This window comes from Zootermopsis nevadensis, unplaced genomic scaffold, assembly GCF_977971745.1.
Source record: "Zootermopsis nevadensis isolate Lab colony 2312 unplaced genomic scaffold, Znev_1.0 Znev_ptg000022l, whole genome shotgun sequence".
NCBI lineage: Eukaryota > Metazoa > Arthropoda > Insecta > Blattodea > Termopsidae > Zootermopsis > Zootermopsis nevadensis.
The window spans coordinates 12,012,830-12,032,300 of record NW_028259154.1 but is presented as its reverse complement, the minus strand read 5'-3'; the positions used below and the strand labels follow the sequence as shown (position 1 = coordinate 12,032,300).

The following is a 19,471-nucleotide window of genomic DNA, read 5'->3' as shown; positions in this document are numbered from 1 at the left end:
TTGACACACGACTGAAATATCAGCGGTTTCTCTTCAAATACTGTCTTTTATTTTTTTGCAAAGAATGTGGACTGTTTACATAAACTGTCTTAATGTCAGCCACAAGTAAAAATAACACAGACTGAAATCTGGAGATCAGCGAGGCCACAGTCCACCAGTTATCAAATGTCAGTGTGGTCAATGAGAAATTTTCTGTGGGGGCATTTTCTCTTCTTTGGTTAAATCCCTGAAGATTGGTGTCAGAATTATTCGAATGTAACAGCTGGAATTTGCTGTTTCTTCTAAAAACATGTACCTTATATTGTGTGCGCTCATTGCATACCAGACTGACTTTAAGGGCAAACAAAGAAAATTCATTAACTGCATGGGGATTTTCAGGACACTAATATCTGTTACTTTGCTTATGTTCCTACTTAATGTAAATAATACTTCATAAAAGGAAAACAAAAGTTCAGGATCAAGAAATCTGTTGTCTACTGAGACTTTGGACCACCTGCAATATTGGTTTTTTGCTTCCATGTCAGCAGGAAAGCACTGTTATATGACTCGTTCATAAGTTCATAGTTTTAAAAATTTTGTTGCCATGTGAGTTGAAGCTTCTGACACTACACTATGAAAAGCCAACAGGCACAAAGATTTTCTGAGACCTGCCTCCCATCAAACACCAATGTCATCCCATTTTATTTCAGCTGAAACGTGACTTTTTTTGTAATCTTATTTTCCAGCACTAAACCTGTCATTCAAATTTTTCCACTGTTTGCTACAGCGTTCATTTACGTGACACTGCCAATGCGGAATATTTTTTTCAAAACTTTCACAAACATATTTTCCATGTATTATGTAAGCTTTTCAAATATATTGCAAATGAACAGTCTATGTTCAACTTAATACATTTCACAGATACACTAAGACCACCCGCACTCTATGACTAATAAAATATGACCAAAGACCTGCAACTTGGCTCAGGTTGCAGTAGGAATAACATAGTGATGTCAGCTAGCTAGCATACACCACAGGACTGTATATTCTGAAGTTCAGGGACACAATAAATCTACCAGTCTGCACATTCTGTACACAGACATCCAAATGTGGACTGTGTTATGTAATCTGTAACTTGTGAACAAAAATATACTAGTACACTCTAATTAAGATTTTACTGGAACAGACTCACAATACCAATATGTATTACGGATGCTTCCGACACAATTTTTCTGTGGTTTCAAACAAAACCTAAAAACATTCATTAATAAAACCAAAAGCCATATATATACATAAAATAATAACAGAACAGACTGGATGTTATATGCATTCAAATGACAAAGACATGTAAATTAAATTGTATGAACCACTCAGAAAATTTCATTTTCTTAAAAACCACGATAAAGAATATGGAATGAATATCAAGATAATGAAGTGAAAATACTGTTTTCAGGTCCATGCTTCTTGATCTACCAAAAGTTCATTAATATTTCAGAAAAATTCATAGTTATTGCCTTCCACAATTTTGGTCAGCAGGATATGGAGAGGTACAGACCAGACAATCTGATTTATACTTCTAAAAAGACTACTTTCTTGGTTAGATTTTCATACTCATGAAACCCGCCATACATTCATCCCCAGAAGTTGGAGAGCCTTAAAGACTCGGTGTTGAACATTGTCCACAGAAACAGCCAAATCAGTTAATTAAAAATCGAGACCCAAACATCCTGGAGTGGCATGAACAAGAACAAACCATGAAAAGCCAATACTCACTTCTGAAGGTCAGTCCACAGTTTCATTTGCTTTGAACGATTAGCCTGATTCTCTTTCACTATATGTTGATCATCTTTCAGCTGACGACTTAATTTCTCCAGTTCATTTATTTTCTGGGTTAACCGATCCCTATATAACACATATAAAGAATGCACAAATAAAATAGTAACCAATATGAAACAATATTGTATGCTCAATGCACATTTTTTGCGGTTGTAACACTTAAGACTCGGTTAAATTATTTCCTGCAAGGTAAATGAAGAAGATAATATGATGATGTCAACATATGAGATCTTACAGAATGATAGTATCATGTTCATACCGGACTTGGGACACAGGCTTAATAGATTAAATAATTCTCACCGCAAAGACTTGGTTTTATCAGATCCCGCTGTGTTACCAACATAACGTTGCATCTCCTCTGCTATTTGATCCAACTTCACCTGACTGATCACTGATTCAGCCTCCAGCAAATGGTACTTTGATTCTGAAGCACGTATCTCCTCCTTCAGATTTTGTACTTCCTACAACAACGAAGACACACACACGATAGGATTCCTTACAGAGCATCAAAAGTAAAGATGGCAAACAACCAATCTGGAGACAAAGGCAGGGGGGGAAAGAGAAGCATTTACGGTAAGAGAGAGATAAATGCAGAAGGCTTAATCATGAGACAACCATCCATGATGAAAACACTAATGAATAATGATGTGAGGATAAAATTTGTAAAACTGAAAATCAATGGTGTTACACTACATATGTAAAAAGTAAAGTAAAGCTGTCCCACTACACACAATGAAGGTGTCTGAGGGGACAAGAGGTACAACCCCTGCTGCACCTTACCACTGGGGACAGGGTCACTGGTATTCATCTGATAGGAGGCTGGGTAAACTCCAGAGGTGGTCTGGATGCAGAGGCTAGACGAAAAATCCTTTACTCACACATAAACAATACTGCCTGTAAGTTCAATGAAACAAACCTGCTCAAGTTTTGCTGTAGCACTTTCAAGACCAGCTGCAGTAGTATCGTACACATGTTTCTTCTGTTCATACTCTGCAGTCAGTACTTGGCAGCTCTCTCTCAATGGTCTCAACTCTAAGACAAATCAGAGTTATTTTTCTTCAGCAATGACAATTATGATGGTAATAATTAATAACAGAAAGATCAACATGATAAAGCGTTATTTAACAAAATGCACTACAAATATCGATAAAGCTAAGTTTTGAATAATGTTCATTCTCTTACAATTAGAGCTGTAATAATAATCTTACTTTCAAACTATTTATGAGAGTTTGATTTGAATTTAACATACTGACTTCCGTGTGAGCTGAACGTAACTCATGCCAGAAGCCACAAGAATTAAATGTCAACTATAATTCAGGTTTGCCTTTGATATTCAGTGGTAAAGTGTTAAATGATGTAAGCATGCTATAACTTATGAAAAGTGGAAGACAAGACTAGTTGATACAAAATCTTGTACCTTAGTATGATTAGTTAATTTGTTTTAATGTTGTTACAGTTAATTCCTAGATTATCTGTGTATGGATCATCCACACACAACTTTTTTTCTACATAAATGTTGACATGTGTGAACTAGGCTCTTTCTGCTCCATTTTAAACAATACATCTTTTGTGGTAAAATGGCTAGACGACTTATGAAAATGACAATAAAACAAAATCTCAACTTAATTGACAAATTTTAGAAAGTGGAACTAGTGACAAAATTAGTCAAAAGGAAGAAGAAAGTATGACAGTGAAGAAGAGAAAGCAGTAAGTTCATCAGTTATAACATGGCACTACAATGTGCTGACACCATTACGCTACATAGGTCAGAGAAAGTTGAAATACAGTGACTACAGCTGCCACAAAAATTCAGGTTTCAGCTTAAAAAATGCAATACAGCACTTTGAGATGGTTTAAATTCCAATTAAATCCATACATGCATGAAGAGCCCACAAAATAAATGCGACACCTAATAGGTTAGTAAAACTCAGATTACAATAGGGTGATTATGTAACTTGGATAGACAAATGAAGTAATACATGCATAATTTTCGTGGCCAGTGGCCACTCAAGACGACTGAATATGAGATGGGAAGATAATGTTAAGACGGTTCCTGGAGAAATATGTCATGAGGGTAACTGGACAAACCTCGCTCGAGACTGTGTTCTGTGGCGAGCTTTTGAATTAGTGGGATCTAGTACCAGGGACTTGTAAGCAACGTCTTGTTCATGGAGGTCGAGTTTCAACATTTAAGTCAGCGAGTACTAAAATAGCTTCCTTTTACATGAGTATTTTATCAGAATTACTGTAAGATTCTGTTATAAATCCAGTGTTTACCTTTAATAATTGGTGCTAGCTGAGCCTTCTTGGTGGCAATTCGCTGGGTAAGCTCTAATACAAGTGAGGACATTTCCTCCAGAGTTTGCCCTTTCTCATGGTCAACATTAGCCTTCTCCCCAGAAACCTGCTCCATACGTTCCTCTGTTACTCGAAACCCAGATACTCCATGTTGAGCCTCCTCCATTGCCTATAGCATGGATAATTTATTTCTGCACATATCATAGAACTGGTACACTGTTCTAACACAAAATTAACAGAACCAATCAACAGCTCTTCCGGCCTGACCACAACCTTCTTTCCCATACACACGCCTCCTCCTTCTTCTTATTCTAATGTCATTCCAGTTTTATACAGGCCATGCATTTGCACTTCTACAAAACATCTAATAAATAATTTTTTCTGCATTTACAAAAATAATTTTCAGTTCAATGTAACATAAGGACACTTTGCCATGTGTATAATACATGCTAAATTTTAATTTTTGATGTTCTAAAAATCTCTCTAATTATTTTCAGCATGTATTAATCTCTGCCTGTGGGTCAATACACTCTTAAATATTCACTCATTAAAACTCCACTTGATCTTATTTTAAATACATTTATATGATGTCTTATTCATTATTTTAAAAAATGGAAGGTAGGTGACTGAATTATAAATTGTCAACAGAAACATTTCAGCTTTTAACATATGGCATTTGTATGTCATATGGGAAACATTTCACCTAATTTTTCATGATCAAACAGAATCACAAGATGCTGAGGTGATCATCTGGACCCAAGAGGGATAGAATAATAGAATGGAAAAAGCACAGTAAAAATCCTAACAGAACATTATTGGGGTGATCAAACTATGAAGGATGGGATGGGTGGAACATATAGCATGCACTGGAGAAACGCATATATACAATTTTGATCATAAAACCTGATAAGAATGACAGTACCTGGGAAACCTAGGCAAAGAAGGGAGGATATTAAAATGGATCTTAGATAAATAAAAGGGGGTGGGCCAGTAATCAGAGCTTGAAATATAATCAGCATGGATCAGTTCGATTAAAAGAAGCCACATAGAAAACAAAATCTAAATGAGTGTATTTTATCATTTAACAACACAATACAAAAGAATTATTAAACGAAATTAACCAAATATACACTGGTGCGACGTCCGCTGGATGATCAACACAATATATAAGAAAAACACAAAACTTACCACCGTGGACGTCTCAACTGGCGGACCATCCAAAGTAGAATTTAGAAAGACAAGCCGAAAAGGAATTTGTCAAAGTGTCTTGGGTGAAAACCTGCACAGAAGTGGTCTTCCAGTTACCAGATAACACAGTCCCAAGGAGTGGATGGAAAGGTAAAGGGGTGGGGGAAAGGACAACTGCGCACGGCCAACCAGGCAATTTCATGAAGATCGTAAGTTCATCAGCCATGTTAGTTAACGGCTGCTAACTTTACAACTAACTTAACTTATTAACACAGTTAATGCCCTTGGTTTACACAACTTACAACTAACTTAAATTTTTAACAAAGTCAATTACCCTTTGTTTACACAATTTACAACTAACTTAAATTATAAACAAAGTCAATTACCCTTGGTTTACACAATTTACAACTAACTTAAATTATAAACAAAGTCAATTACCGTTGGTTTACACAATTTACAACTAGCTTAAATTATTAACAAAGTTAATTACCCTTGGTTTACACAATTCAAAAGGACAATATCCTTTCTTCACTTGGACCTCTCTCCAAGTTTACAACACACAGATACTTAACTGTAACGCAACTTCTTTTGTGAGAGATGAGCCCGTTCCGATTGAAACGCTCCACATGGGAAGGCTGGGGATAATATGGAGTAGTGGTCACATGTTTAATACCTAAATCAAAACAGAATTGTTTGAATTCGTGTGAAACAAAACACTTTGTTTTGATTTAGGTATGTCCCACCTACACCAACCTTAACAGACTGATTGCTCAGATTTATCTTCCAATACTGCTCCTCTCCGGTTCCATAGCCCTCACTATGTTGACCTAACTCAATTGCAGACTAACTTGGTGCCCGACCCCCGCCTCTGTCACCTCAGCTGAGACAGCACACCATGAGCAGTTTACCGTACCTCAAATTACAAACGCATGTTTTGATCCTGCCAACCATATGATGAAATGTGACCCACAACTTGGAAAGTACATGGCCGGATACTTGCTGTACAGAGTGGACGTTAAGCCCAAGGACGTCAACGCTGCCATCGAGACCATCAGGACCAAGCGCTCGATCCAGTTTGTGGACAGGTATCCAACTGGCTTCAAGTTTGGCTTAAACTACCAGCCACAAACTGTGGTTCCTGGAGAAGACCTGGCCAAGGTGCAGCATGCCGCGTGCATGTTGTCCAACACGACTGCCACTGCCAAGGCCTGGGCTCGCCTGGACCACACACTCGACCTTACGTACACTAGGCGTGACTATGTTGACTGGTGCGTGGGTGAGGATATGGATGAAAGCAAGTTCTCAGCAGCTCGCGAGGATCTTGCAACCCTGGAGAGGGATTACGAGGAGGCAGGCAAGGATTCTGTTTAAGGAGAAGAAGAGGGTGCAGAGGAGCACTAAATGTCTACTCCAGTTTCAGTTTGGATTGCCAGTATTGTAAGATTTTTGTGTTTGTCTCATAATTGTTTCGACCTGTCGATCAGTGCTTGCCGATGTATTAGAATGAGTTCATTTTGAAAGGTATTAAAAAAAAAAGTGTAAGCGTATTGGGCCCATAACCTAGAGGTCTGCGGATCGCAACCAAAATATACGCTGGTGCAACTTCCGCTGGATGATTAACACAATATATAAGAAAAACACAAAACTTACCACCGCGGACATCTCAACTGGCGGACCATTCACACAGGGCTCAACCACAATCCAAAGTAGAATTTAGAAAGACGAGCCGAGACGGAATTTGTCAAAGTGTCTTGGGTGAAAACCTGTACAGAAGTGGTCCATGGCACAGGGGTGCAATGATGTGAACTGAATTTGCATGGCTCAGGATGGAGACCAGTGGTAGACACTTGTGAGCATGGTAATAAACCTTCACGCTCCATAAAAGGTAAGGAATTTGACAAACTGAGCAAATATTAGTCTCTGAAGAATCCTAAACCATGGACTTGAAGTTCTCAGAGTGCCTGTAGGAGGTGATACATTCCTCTAAAAGCATTGCTAACCACATGATGTTACAACCCCGATAATCATGACCAACATCTGCTACATGGAGTTAGTAGGTATCACACATTATGATTAACTGTTCCAACAACCACTTGGACAACAGAGTAAAAGCACACACACCTATAATAAGAACAGAATTTCAAGGGAATTTAATCACATAGCACAGCACAAAAATGCCATAAATAAATAATTTCTATACACTAGGAACTGAAATTCCCATGTCTGAAATGGGGTCTGAATTCTCCACAGTTCTGCAGTAAATACACCTCTTACAATAAATCTGTTAATATCCTGAGACTAGATAAACCAAAAACATTCCAGCAATATCCAGAATGTGGTCAGAGCAGGGTAGGATTTGCGGTTTTCAGAGCAGTGAGTCACAAGATAGCCATCTTCACGTTCCTCTGCACACTAGTGATGACCTACAATACTACACAGTATCCTGACCTAGACAACCACACCCTGGACTCTCACCTTTAGTATCACACGACCTCAATTCTCATTCCCCTTTAGACATTCATGTGGAGACGTTACACAGCATCAAAAATGAAACGACTCAAACAGATAAAAGGAACCCCTATACAGAGGTCACAGCACTACATTTCAGATTTTTTTAGATTTTTCTAACCCCTCATAAAGAGAGAGGGGGGGGGGGGCCGATAACCAGATTACTACCTGATAATACTACTTTCAGACTTAAGTCACATATCACATATTTTGCATGCTACACATGTGATTGTAAAATATCAACATATAATCCAAATATTACACACACACACACTTACAGTATTGCATAATTACAGTAAACACTAAAACCTTGTGTACCTGGTTCAGCAACAGTAAAATTGCAAAGTGACAGTCAATGGTACCAACAGGAAACAACTTTGAAGCAGAAAGTGGGCTCTACCCAATAGCAAGTATGAAAGTAGAATCTCTAACCAGAGTGTACATTTTGTGGGGGATTCTATGACTGCCGCACAGATGATGAATTATTAATTGTCAGTCATGAGAGATGACAAGAAGCAATGAAGGTATACTAAGTCTCTATTACACCATTCAACAAATAAATTCAATCTATCAGAGAGTCTTAGTGCAAAACAGTGTTTCACTATTACAAATGTGCTTTGAAATACTTGAATGCAAGAAATTATTGAGTAAAATATTATACTAATAAAAACACACCAGTCCTCGCAAAACGGCCTCATCTCGAGCACGAAGTATTTCAACTGTGCGTGTCAGTACTCCAGCCTCAGCCTTCAGCGCAGACAGCTCAGTTCTCTGTCGTTTGTACAACGAGCTTCGGCCTCTCAGCTTGGTCACGTAACGCTTAAATTCTTCTCCTCGCAGCACTGTCTCACCAGCAAATTCTTTTAGCTGACTTTTCTTCTCCTGTAAAATGTTTTCATGACACCACCAGTTATTTTATTCAAACATTTTGTTTTGTGTATCCTAAGTCTTTTCAGTAATTTTATTGCATTCAAAGATGTCCTATAATGAACCATAGTATTATTTTGTCAGCATGTATACAATTCAGCCTTCAAAATTGTGAAGTATATATATAAAACAACTAACACAAATAGATTTCTTCTTTAGTAAATTTAGTCGTAATTGTAAGCTTAATAATATTATTTTCAACCAATGCTAAAGAATCAGCACAGATTTTTCATTACTAATATTGGAATTAGTTATGAACATATACAATGATGTATCTTGTACATCGAATTACAGATGCTTAACAGTAGTATTATTTAAATTCATTTCCTGTGTGAAAGAAACAATTTGCTTCATATAAAATGTACAAAAGAAAAGTAGGTACTGCCACAAAACATGAATCTACTTAATTAACCTGCACTAACTATGAATCAGAATTTTTGTCCTTAGACTTTTGTGGCTTTCAGGTGTGAGCCACGTTGAATGTTAAATATTAACCAACATTCCGGCATACACTCTAGTTGCCAGTTACAGTTACCATCCAACAGTCACCATAACCTCTTTTGTCACCTCCTTTCATCACATCTTCATTAAAAAAAATCGGTCACCTCTTGACCTCAAATACACGTTCCTTTTCCACTGGATAGCAGCCCGCTCCCTAACTCCACCAATCAGGACCATCAACTCTACCTTGCCATTCACTGTCTGCCCTACATAGGGCTTCCAGAATTCACTCCAATACACATTAATCCTGAAAATAGTAACTGTTATATTTGCTGAAATGCTAGTTAATACTCAACATTAAATACAGGTCACACCCAAAAGCCAAGCCCAAACTTTATTTGTATTCTATTTCCATCATGGTGTTTCCTAATCCTAAGGAAAACTGATAATTCATGCCTCAAGTTCATGATATCAAACGCTTACGTTACAAAACAAAACTTTACCTGCAGTTCTTCCTCTGCTGCTGAAAGTTTGTTCCTGAGTTCTGTCAGATGTTCTGCTGTGGTTTCCTTTTTACGTGCAATGATAGCAGCTTGTTGTCGGAATGGTGCTAGCTTATCATCAGCTGGATTATTTGCAGCCAGGTGGTGCTCAACCATTTGGGTAATCTCACTGTTTACTGAATGAATCTGTATTAAACACACAAATATGAAATATTTACGAAAAAACAGGGTGTGGATGCAACAGGGAAGGAAATATACTCCAACATAATAATGATATTAAACAGCCAATAAAAATACAAATATACAATGAAACTTCCACACAACACTGTAAATAAAACAATATTTCTGAAATCAGTTGTACAGCGTGCGGCAGAGGAAACGAATGTTTTACAAATAACAATAACTCAGTTGATTTTCAAGTTAAAAAAATTTTAATTACACCAAAAGAAAGGTTTTACAATGCAGTTTTTGTTGAACATTTTTGGATTACTTCTGAAAAATAATGTCTGTCAAGTGACGCCCTTCCTTCTGTACACTCTTTTGCAGCCTTTCCTCGAAATTCTGCATTGCTCTTCCCAACATTTCTTCCCCCACAGCAGCGATTTCCTGGCGAATGGAATCTTTCAGTTCCTGGATGTTCCTGTATAGCTTTGATTTGAGGTAACCCCACAAAAAATAGTCACATACGGACAAGTCAGATGAGCAAGGCGGCCAAGGGATATCACCGAAACAGGAGATGAGCGGCAATTACGGATTCACCACTTTTGATATAATTTTCAACGACAAACACCCGATGCTCGCGGGTCCAAGGTGCCATGGCTACTGAAACTGCATCATCTAAGCTGTCTACTAGCAAGGAGAGGAAATCCCCCACCCTCCTCCTTGCCGAGTACTAGCCATTCGAAAAACATGCGTTTCCTCTGCCGCACCCAGTATATTAATTTTTCCATGATGTAATAATAAATTCATGCCATAGCTCAGGATGTTTGATGCTAGCTCCTACCTACAGAGGCCTGGGTTCATGTCAAGGCAGTCTGTATGGACTCTGTGATAGAAAGATTTCCTGACTGCCACAACCCGAAGATTCATTGCCATCTTGACATGAACCACCACTGACCTCTCTATCCTGAGCCAGATTCATCCAGTCCACACTATCCCATCTCCTAAAGATTAATTTTAATATTATCCTCCATTGTTTGTCTTAAATTAAAAAAGAAACTACATAACAAATTAGCATGACTCAACAATAACAGGCAACAGAGACATCTGGCAGCTGTGGAATACATGAAACACAAGTACTGACATGACATATCTTCATAACCATTGCTATTTCATGGAGTATGAAGCAGAAATATTCTCACATCACTCTTCTACAGACATAAGAGTTTCATAGCTCGTGGATGCAGAGTGACCACCATTAAGAACCAGTTTAAGATTAAACACATATACACAAGTGAAAGTTATCGCCCTGATGACAGAGGTAGTATGACCTCTGAAACGTTGGTTAGCATCGACCAGACTACAGACAGAAATATTCATAATCACCGCTCTGAAAACCTCAAATCTTACAAGTGAAAGTTATATATTTATTTCAACTATTTTCAGTAACTGCACCTATTAACCATTTGAAGCCAAGCTCATGCGAGTAATATTAAAAACACACATCTCCATTATAAAGACTTTTCAGGGAAAGAATTGCTATTTCTTCTAGGAATCATTCAAAATCTATACATAAACTCTGTAGCTAAAATGCAGAATTGCCCAATGCTAAATCAGGTAATGCACCCACTAACCATTGAGCTTCAAAGAGTTAAACAAAGCTTATAAAATAACTGGATACTGGGAACGACCCGTTCTTCAAGTGCCTAAGCACTGCAGGTCCCAACTTTTCGTTGCCTCGATCTATAGACATTCGGTAGGACTCCTTGGACGAGGGATCGGCCCGTCGCAAGGCCTCTACCTGTACACAGGACAGCACAACACAGAAAAACATCCATGGCTTGAGTGGGATTCGAACCCACGGTCCCAGCGACCAAGCGACACAAGGCCCACGCCTCAGACCGCACGGCAACTGCAGACCCCTTATAAAATAACACGATATGATAACGAAAGACCATGTGGAAGCAAGAGACACTCCCAATAAATAGATTCATTCATTCTCATCCTTGTGAACAACATATGACACCAATTTAAAATTAATGGCTACAAGATACAATGAACAGATGAGTGACTGCAAGGTTACAAGTAAATGCAGTATTTCTGGGGCCAAAGACACTCCTGGGAACTTATTGTAAGCTCTATGGGCCTACCTTACTGTTTAAAGCATCCAGATCTCCTCTACTCATCACTGGTTCAGAGAGAACAAGACGAAGAATTTCAAGGTCATTGTTCCGGATACCTATCTCCTTAGGAAGCTTCTGTTTCACAATATATGTGTTTACATTTGTTTCTTCTTCTAAACGTTGTAACAACCCTGCAAAATGTGATAAAACAGATTTTTCAATCAGCAGCACATTTATAACAGATAACTATGCCTGCAACATTGCAAAATAATCAAATCCACAAAACACAAACCTGTAACAGAAGTTCCACTGTGCACGTCATGAAATTACTGTTATCATTCTATCCATGCAAAGATGGCACTGTATATACTTCACAGTCCACAAGTCAGCCAATACATTTTTAATATTTTTAATTCATATTCACATGCCAAGAAAGTCAAACTTGCAATGTGGTTTCTCCCGTATGCCTAGTACAATGCGGATCATCAATGTATAGAACTACGAGGGGTAGTCAAAAAGTTCCCGGAATTGTGGTATAGCACTGTAATGGTAGGACATATGGCAACGCTTACCTAAATCACCTTCAAAGTAGGACCCTCGCGCACACACACACTTGCTCCGTCAATCCTGCCATTGTTGGAAGCACCGGCGGAAGGCTTCATTTTGAATCTTCCGTTGTTCGGCCGTCGCATTCGATTTGATGTCCTCCATGGTTGCGAAACACGTCGCCTTGAGGCCCATTTTCAGAGTAGGGAACAGCCAGAAGTCACTCGCAGCGAGATCCAGAGAGTATGGTGGTTGGGTGATGACAGGAATGCTTTTCTCGGCAAGGAATTGCTGCACAACCAGCGATGTGTCGAATGTGACGGCCGAACTCAGGAAGATTCCAAACAAAGCCTTCCGCCGGTGCGTCCAACAATGGCAGGATCGACGGAGCAAGTGTGTGTGTGTGTGTGCGCCCAAGGGTCCTACTTTGAAGGTGATTAGGTAAGCGTTGCTATATGTCCTACCATTACCGTGCTATACCACAATTCCGGGAACTTTTTGACTGCCCTACGTTTGATTACCACATATAATTCATATATGATCCACACAGCAAATAAAGGAGGTAACAAAGTGTCATCTGCTCTACCATTCAATTTTAACATGCTGACAATGTTGATATTATATAGTATATGAATGGCATGAAAGCTGCTTCTTTTTCAAGTACAAAAAAAGAAGGTACACATAATTCACTACATCTTTTATAAACATTAAATTGGTATATTCTGATTTCAGGACATTTAATAGGCATGTGCGCATGACAAAAAACATGTTAATACACAGCATCAACAAAGAAAAATAACCTTCTGCTGTAGCTCCCGAGGCTGCCTGCTGCATTTCCTTTAACTGCTGCTGTAATCGCTGTACTTGCTGTTCTGTATGGGTCAGAGATGCCTGTTGTTCCTGCTTCTGATTTCCAAGGGATTTTTCTCTTTCACGCTCCAGCCTAAGAGCATGAGCAGCTTCCAGCATTGCCTCTTTATTGTGAATATTCTCAACCTATCGAATAATACAGAAACAGATTTGAAAATGCTGCGAATTGGTTTTATTGCCTCCTTTAATTGTTTACAGTTTAACTGACGAGTTTTCAGAATGAATAACTATATTGATAAGCAGACAGAGCCAGATATGAAAACTGTAAAAATGATAAGTTATGTAACACAAAGAAGGATTATAGAATATTTCAGGCATTCCCAGTGCCTGTGTGTTTATATGGAGTCTGTTCCTGCGTGATGACACCTTGCAGAAAACAGGTTCTCAACCTACAGCCTGCGTACATTTCTTGCAATATTATGACACCCTCTTTGATTTAAAACAGTTACCTGATGTCACTAAACATGTTTGGTTAATGATGTAAGATATATACCTTCTGAGGTAACTAAATTCAATGAAGTCTTCACAGGCAATCAGCCACATCAGGTGGTCATGGGCAGACATGTTCACCTTGCGGAACAACAAATGGTGGTGGCAGAACACTGGATTGATACTTCTTCTTCTTCTTCTATGGCCTCCTCAATTCTCCTCTTCCATTCGGTCCTCTGTTAGGTCCGTCTGTCCGAGGCTTTGATTGAGGTTTCGAAACATCTTCCTTTTTACGGTGCAAGGTTGTTAGCCTTGCGACCAACCCCCAACCTGGAGGACCAGGGTACCTGTCTTAGTCTGACCTCCCCCCCTCGACCAATCTGGCTAGGGAGGCCCTACCAGTAGCTGTGCTACCGCCAGCATAGCTCTTGGGGTCACTGAGGTACTCAAGCCCCACCACCACGACAAGGTGCAGGTACCATTAAGTGGGGGGGATTGATACAACACACTGTACAAATTTTGACAGTATCTCCATACTAGGGATGGCTACTAGGTACCTGGATTGTCTCATGGGGGAAGCCATCAACATCCAGCTACATCCGAACAACTTTAATAAAGATTACGGGTTCACTCTGTCACACATGGTACCCAGTGAACAATCTACACAAAAAACCTCAAGACATACCAATGGGAAGGCAAAACCAAGCTCACATGTGTCTCTAACCACTAGCCCCACTAGCCACCCAGCAACTAGTCTAAGCAGGGTGTGCGTGTGCGCGCGTGCACACTTTAAGTACGCTTCTAATTAGTGGATGAATAAACAAATAAAACTGAATATACAATGTGAAAAACATTTTTAAGACACAGTTTAACCCTTCAATGCTGTGAGACATACAGAGCACGCTGGTGATTTAATCGCACCACCTGTTGTACGTAGAATGCCAAGTACAGCAGAACACTCCAGCTAACATTTTGTACAGCTGTTTCTTTACGTATAGTAATTCTTTTTGGTAGAAAATCAAAGCGGAAATTGTGGGCTTTCATCTATTACGTGCTGTCACTTTTCCCATGGCACTTAAATTAGAATGTAAATCTCTCAAAACGTTCTGTGCTTGAGTGGCTGGTGTTAAATTACTATCCGATCCTGTCTCTAAAAAGTTTAAAAAGTAAGGCTGTCCCACTAATGCCCTGTAGGAACTTCTGGGGAGAGGAGGTATAGCTCATACTCATTCTCAACCTTGGCACTACAAGAGGTGAGTGGTCAGCACGACGCCCAACAACACTTTACCCCCAGGAAAGGACCCCAGTACTGAATAGGGATGGGTCTCAAGAGCCAGACTGGATGCAGAGGCTAGAAGAAAATCCCTTGCCCATCAGGAATCGAATCCCAATCGCCCAGCCTGATGCCAGTCCCTTTTCTAAGCTACCTGTCTCACTGATCTTGTCTCTACCGTGACTGACCAAAACAAAAAATTGATTATGTACAGGGTTTTTCAAGCAGTTTTATTGTTCAGACAGTGCTGCCTTCACTCAGGTACTTGAAAAAGATAGGAACTGGCAGATTTTATAGTTATATCATGTCTCAAGATTCACAGGGGTATGCTGAAAGACTTCCGTACAAAACATGCGTAAATGTTTCTGCTGTGAAGTCCTCTTTGCTGTTTCTGCCACAAAACGGAGTAAGAAAAACTAACTCTAACATTTAAATATGCCGGCCGCAGTGGCCACGCGGTCTGAGGCATGGACCTGGCCGCTGGGACCGTGGATTCGAGTCCCACTCAAGGCATGGATGTTTGTCTGCGTCTTTGTGTTTGTATAGGTAGAGGCCTTGCATCGGGCTGATCACTCATCCAAGGAGTCCTACCATTGTCCAAATAGATCAATCAAATAAATAAAACCTCGACACCTACGGGTAAAAGAGGATGAGAGAAAGGAGAAAACATTTAAATATCCTCCATCCCCAGTACTGACTAAGAATTAAATGTAAACTGGTGCTAAAGGGTTAATAAAAACATGCAATGTTTGGTGCAAAACTAGGGGTTTTGTTCCACACCTTCTGCTGCATTCGCTCAATTCTTTTAATGACGATATCCTTCTCATGCTCCATTGCGTCTATGTCAGCTCTTAATTCTGAAGTTGAATAGCCACTGTTCTTTAACACTTGACTGTCTTTGTGGACTAGTTTAAAGTCTTCTATCAATTTCTCATACTGAAATAAAATTAGAATCACAATGTAATTACCTTCAACCAACTTCTGAACACAACCACATAACAATTGGTCTGGTCAAGGCCATTCAAAGGTATCTAGGGGCCCAGCGTTAAATTCCTGTTTTTAATTTTAATTTCTCTGATTAAAAGTTTCTATTTATCAGAGATCACTTTGCATTACTTTTCCTGAAGAAATGTTCTGATTAACAAATTTTACATTTAATTCACATTACACTGTAGCTATGTTTTACTCTGTATCCAACACAAACCATGGCTAGACACATTTTTCAGATAGATGAAGCCCAACCATCCAATGCGTAACCCAATTCTGATCCTTGTTAATGTCTATCACACATAATAAAAACTACTTAACCTGTTACTTCATTGTATCGCTCCATATCAAAACCAACATACAAAAGTGCAATTTTCAATCTGGCACCTTCAGATTTCAATTAAATCCACTGAACTTGTAGACCTGTGCTCAAACGTATGAAAAAATGACAAAATTTGTTTCCAGTATTTCTTTTTGTAGCAGGCATTCAAAATTTAAAAAATTCCATAAACAGTTACTTTACTTTCAGAAGTTACTTATGAATTTGGGAAGAACTGTAATGTCAAAATCACTAATTTCCTGGCAAATAAAAACTGAAAATTACGCTACAGCCATAATAAAACAAAACATTTCCCTTACAATGGTTATTTTATATAACTCATCGCCACGCTAAGCATCAATTCTACCTTATAGGATGAACGTTAACAAGTCATGTAATGATTTTCATCAATATCAAAAGTCCACCAGGCGAGCACCTATTGCACTAGAAACATCCAGCGCTAATGAAAGTTTTTGGGTGGTTACAAATAATCCCAAAACTAGTGCATTATAAAAAGAAAATTCTGACATACAAAATCAGCATATGGAACTCCAAACAATACAGATTAAACTGAAAATTAATGTTAAAGTCACCGATGCACAACCCAAACTCATACCAGGAGTCCTACCTCTTCGTAAAATGCAGAAACATCTCTGTCACTTAGTATCTCTAATGGCACTTCTACCTTCACCAAATATTGAGCCAAGTAGGCTCTCATTTTCAGATCTTCCATATTCTTTAAAAGCCATTCCAGTATTGGATGAATGAGATGTTTATCCCCTTGGACAAGACGTTGGCAAAAAACAGCCCTGGAATAAAACAAAAAGATAAACTAATGCATCATATTATTTTTAAAACTTTGCATACCGTGTAGTGCATTAGAATATAGAGTAAACAAACCATTAACACTATAATAAGACACTATTGCCATACGCGTTTCGACCTCAAGAGGTCATCATCAGTGGCATCAGCGAAATGACTAAATGTATTAATGACATGACACATTTCAGAAATCTAAAGAAAAAGGCTTCATAGGCTCAAGAAATAAAACAATTTTACTGCACATATTTCCTAAAATTAACATTTATGTCCCAGAACTTTATTTCTTACGATAATTAGTATTATGAAACAATCAAACTTGTATCCAAAACGTTTCTCACAATGTAATTTTCCAAAATTAGTAAATGTTATAGTAAAACATCACCATGAAAATTTCACATCTCAAGTTATAATCATTAGCCAAGCCCAAACATTTTTTAAGGTCAAAATGTCATTTATTTTCTGTTTCTAAACAACAACATGAGTCCCGCGCCGTAGCCGCTCGGTCTGAGGCATCATGCTTCAGACCGGCGATACGGAATGCGCACTGGTTCGAGTCCCGGGGGAGAAGAAATTTTCTCATGAGCTCTTGACCAGTTGGGATCGGTGCCAACCCAGCATCGTGAGGAAATTGGGGAGCTACAATAAGTAGCGTAATCCGGTCATGAAAACTAGCAATGGCTGGGGGTTCGTCGTGCTGACCACACGTCACCCTATATCTGGTTGGATGATCGTTCACCTCTGCTTAGGCACATGAACGTGAGGCCAGCAGTCAAGCTAGTCGGCTTTGGCTCTCTGGAGCTGTTACGCCACGGATTTAATTTTTTAAACAACAACATGAAAGTAACATACATTCAAGTTTCAAATATCTAGTATATTGTTCCAGTGTTAATGCCACTTCAGAAGTTATGACACCACACTTGTGGTATTTTTCACAAAAACAGGAAAATAGAATATATAACATTCATTCCTACCCTCCTAGAACTTTCTTCAGATTATACTTGCAATACAAAACTAATACAAAAACTGAGGTAAATGACTTCAGAGGATAAAAATAAAGCTTCTCAAGAACATTATGCTTGGTTCTCAGCTTCAGCCGGGATAGTAATGCTAGTTGCAATAAATTCCACTAGCAAGGGTTCACCAAGTGAGGTACATACTACCACTTTATGGCATAACACAAGTTTTTAAAGTAGAAATGGCTGTACCCTCTACATGCAATTAGAGACAGACAGTTTGATAAGCCCTTAATAAACTGGGGGCCTGCACTAAAATTCATGTTAATTTTAACATAGTATGTAATACATAATAAAATAAATGTGATCCAACAGTTCAATATGACATAAACCATAACCCAGGCAACCTTCACGACCTAAGATAATCTAGCCATCAGTTACTGTTTCCACTCACGCAGACATTTCTTGTCCAGGCTTAAATTTAAGGACTCTAAGCATCTCAAGTATTCTGACAGTTGTTTGTTCAGGATCTTCTCCACGGATATCCACTTTATTACGTGGATCTACTTCTGCAAGAACATCATTCAAAACCTGAAAAAGGAAAACATGAAATCAAAACTTGGAACTTCAAATGTATTACGTAGGAGGCCAAATTCAAATTTTGTAGGAGTAATGTACCTGAAGTAACTGCTCCGAGTTTAATGAATCAAAGGAGATGAGGTTGTAGTTCTTATTAAATGGGTTCCTGTTCAGCTCGTTCACTATGTACTTCAGTTCTTCACTCATAGTTGTGCAAGCTGTAAATGTAAACTTTAAAATGTGAACACTAAAGAAAACAGCTAGTCGGAAAACAGCAAACAATAAAATGTAACCTATGAACACCGCACTTCAGCTCGCTCATTCACATTATAGTTAGATTTCGTAATTCTGTAGTTCACTAAAACAAATCATGGAAAATTTTCTAAAATGTATATAATGTATAAACACGTCTTGGATATCCGCAAAACAATGTATACAATTCAAAAATACGCCACGTTGTTTCAAGTCACTTAAGGTAGATACGTAATTTGATATCGATACGGATATCAAATGGCTATTAGCTTTCTGAAGTCTGTACAATTAATATAACTGAATAAACTATTTAATAAAACAACACAACTTACGAATCACAACTTTTTCAGGAGACAAAGAAAACAGTATTCGATGATAACTTTTCTCTGAGTTGAAGCGCGACGTCGACCGGAACAGTGCACGGACCAAGAGTGACGCCCCCCCCATAGGAATTCGATAAACGCGCAAGCGCAGGATTT

General features: G+C 38.7%; 1 protein-coding gene and 1 pseudogene across 5 annotated transcripts in view; one reads left to right on the top strand and one right to left on the bottom strand.

The window, feature by feature from the left end:
- LOC110837810 (intraflagellar transport protein 81 homolog) overlaps positions 1 to 19,471 on the bottom strand; it is a 27,086-nt gene extending 7,615 nt beyond the window's left edge. For all 5 annotated transcript variants that reach the window (XR_002545856.2, XR_015536555.1, XR_015536554.1 and 2 more), the window contains exons 1-13: positions 19,325 to 19,471; positions 18,840 to 18,958; positions 18,616 to 18,752; positions 17,015 to 17,195; positions 15,861 to 16,016; positions 13,309 to 13,504; positions 11,990 to 12,153; positions 9,681 to 9,866; positions 8,485 to 8,691; positions 4,093 to 4,282; positions 2,732 to 2,847; positions 2,116 to 2,276; positions 1,753 to 1,881 (exon numbers count right to left, since the gene is read on the bottom strand). Coding sequence is in view for 1 of the 5 variants with exons in the window: in XM_022080354.2 (XP_021936046.1) it covers positions 1,753 to 1,881; positions 2,116 to 2,276; positions 2,732 to 2,847; positions 4,093 to 4,282; positions 8,485 to 8,691; positions 9,681 to 9,866; positions 11,990 to 12,153; positions 13,309 to 13,504; positions 15,861 to 16,016; positions 17,015 to 17,195; positions 18,616 to 18,752; positions 18,840 to 18,958; positions 19,325 to 19,439 (2,057 nt within the window). In the remaining 4 variants the exon portion in view is untranslated. The remainder of the gene's footprint in view (positions 1 to 1,752; positions 1,882 to 2,115; positions 2,277 to 2,731; positions 2,848 to 4,092; positions 4,283 to 8,484; positions 8,692 to 9,680; positions 9,867 to 11,989; positions 12,154 to 13,308; positions 13,505 to 15,860; positions 16,017 to 17,014; positions 17,196 to 18,615; positions 18,753 to 18,839; positions 18,959 to 19,324) is intronic.
- On the top strand, positions 5,502 to 6,750 carry LOC147873017 (tubulin alpha-8 chain-like; annotated as a pseudogene).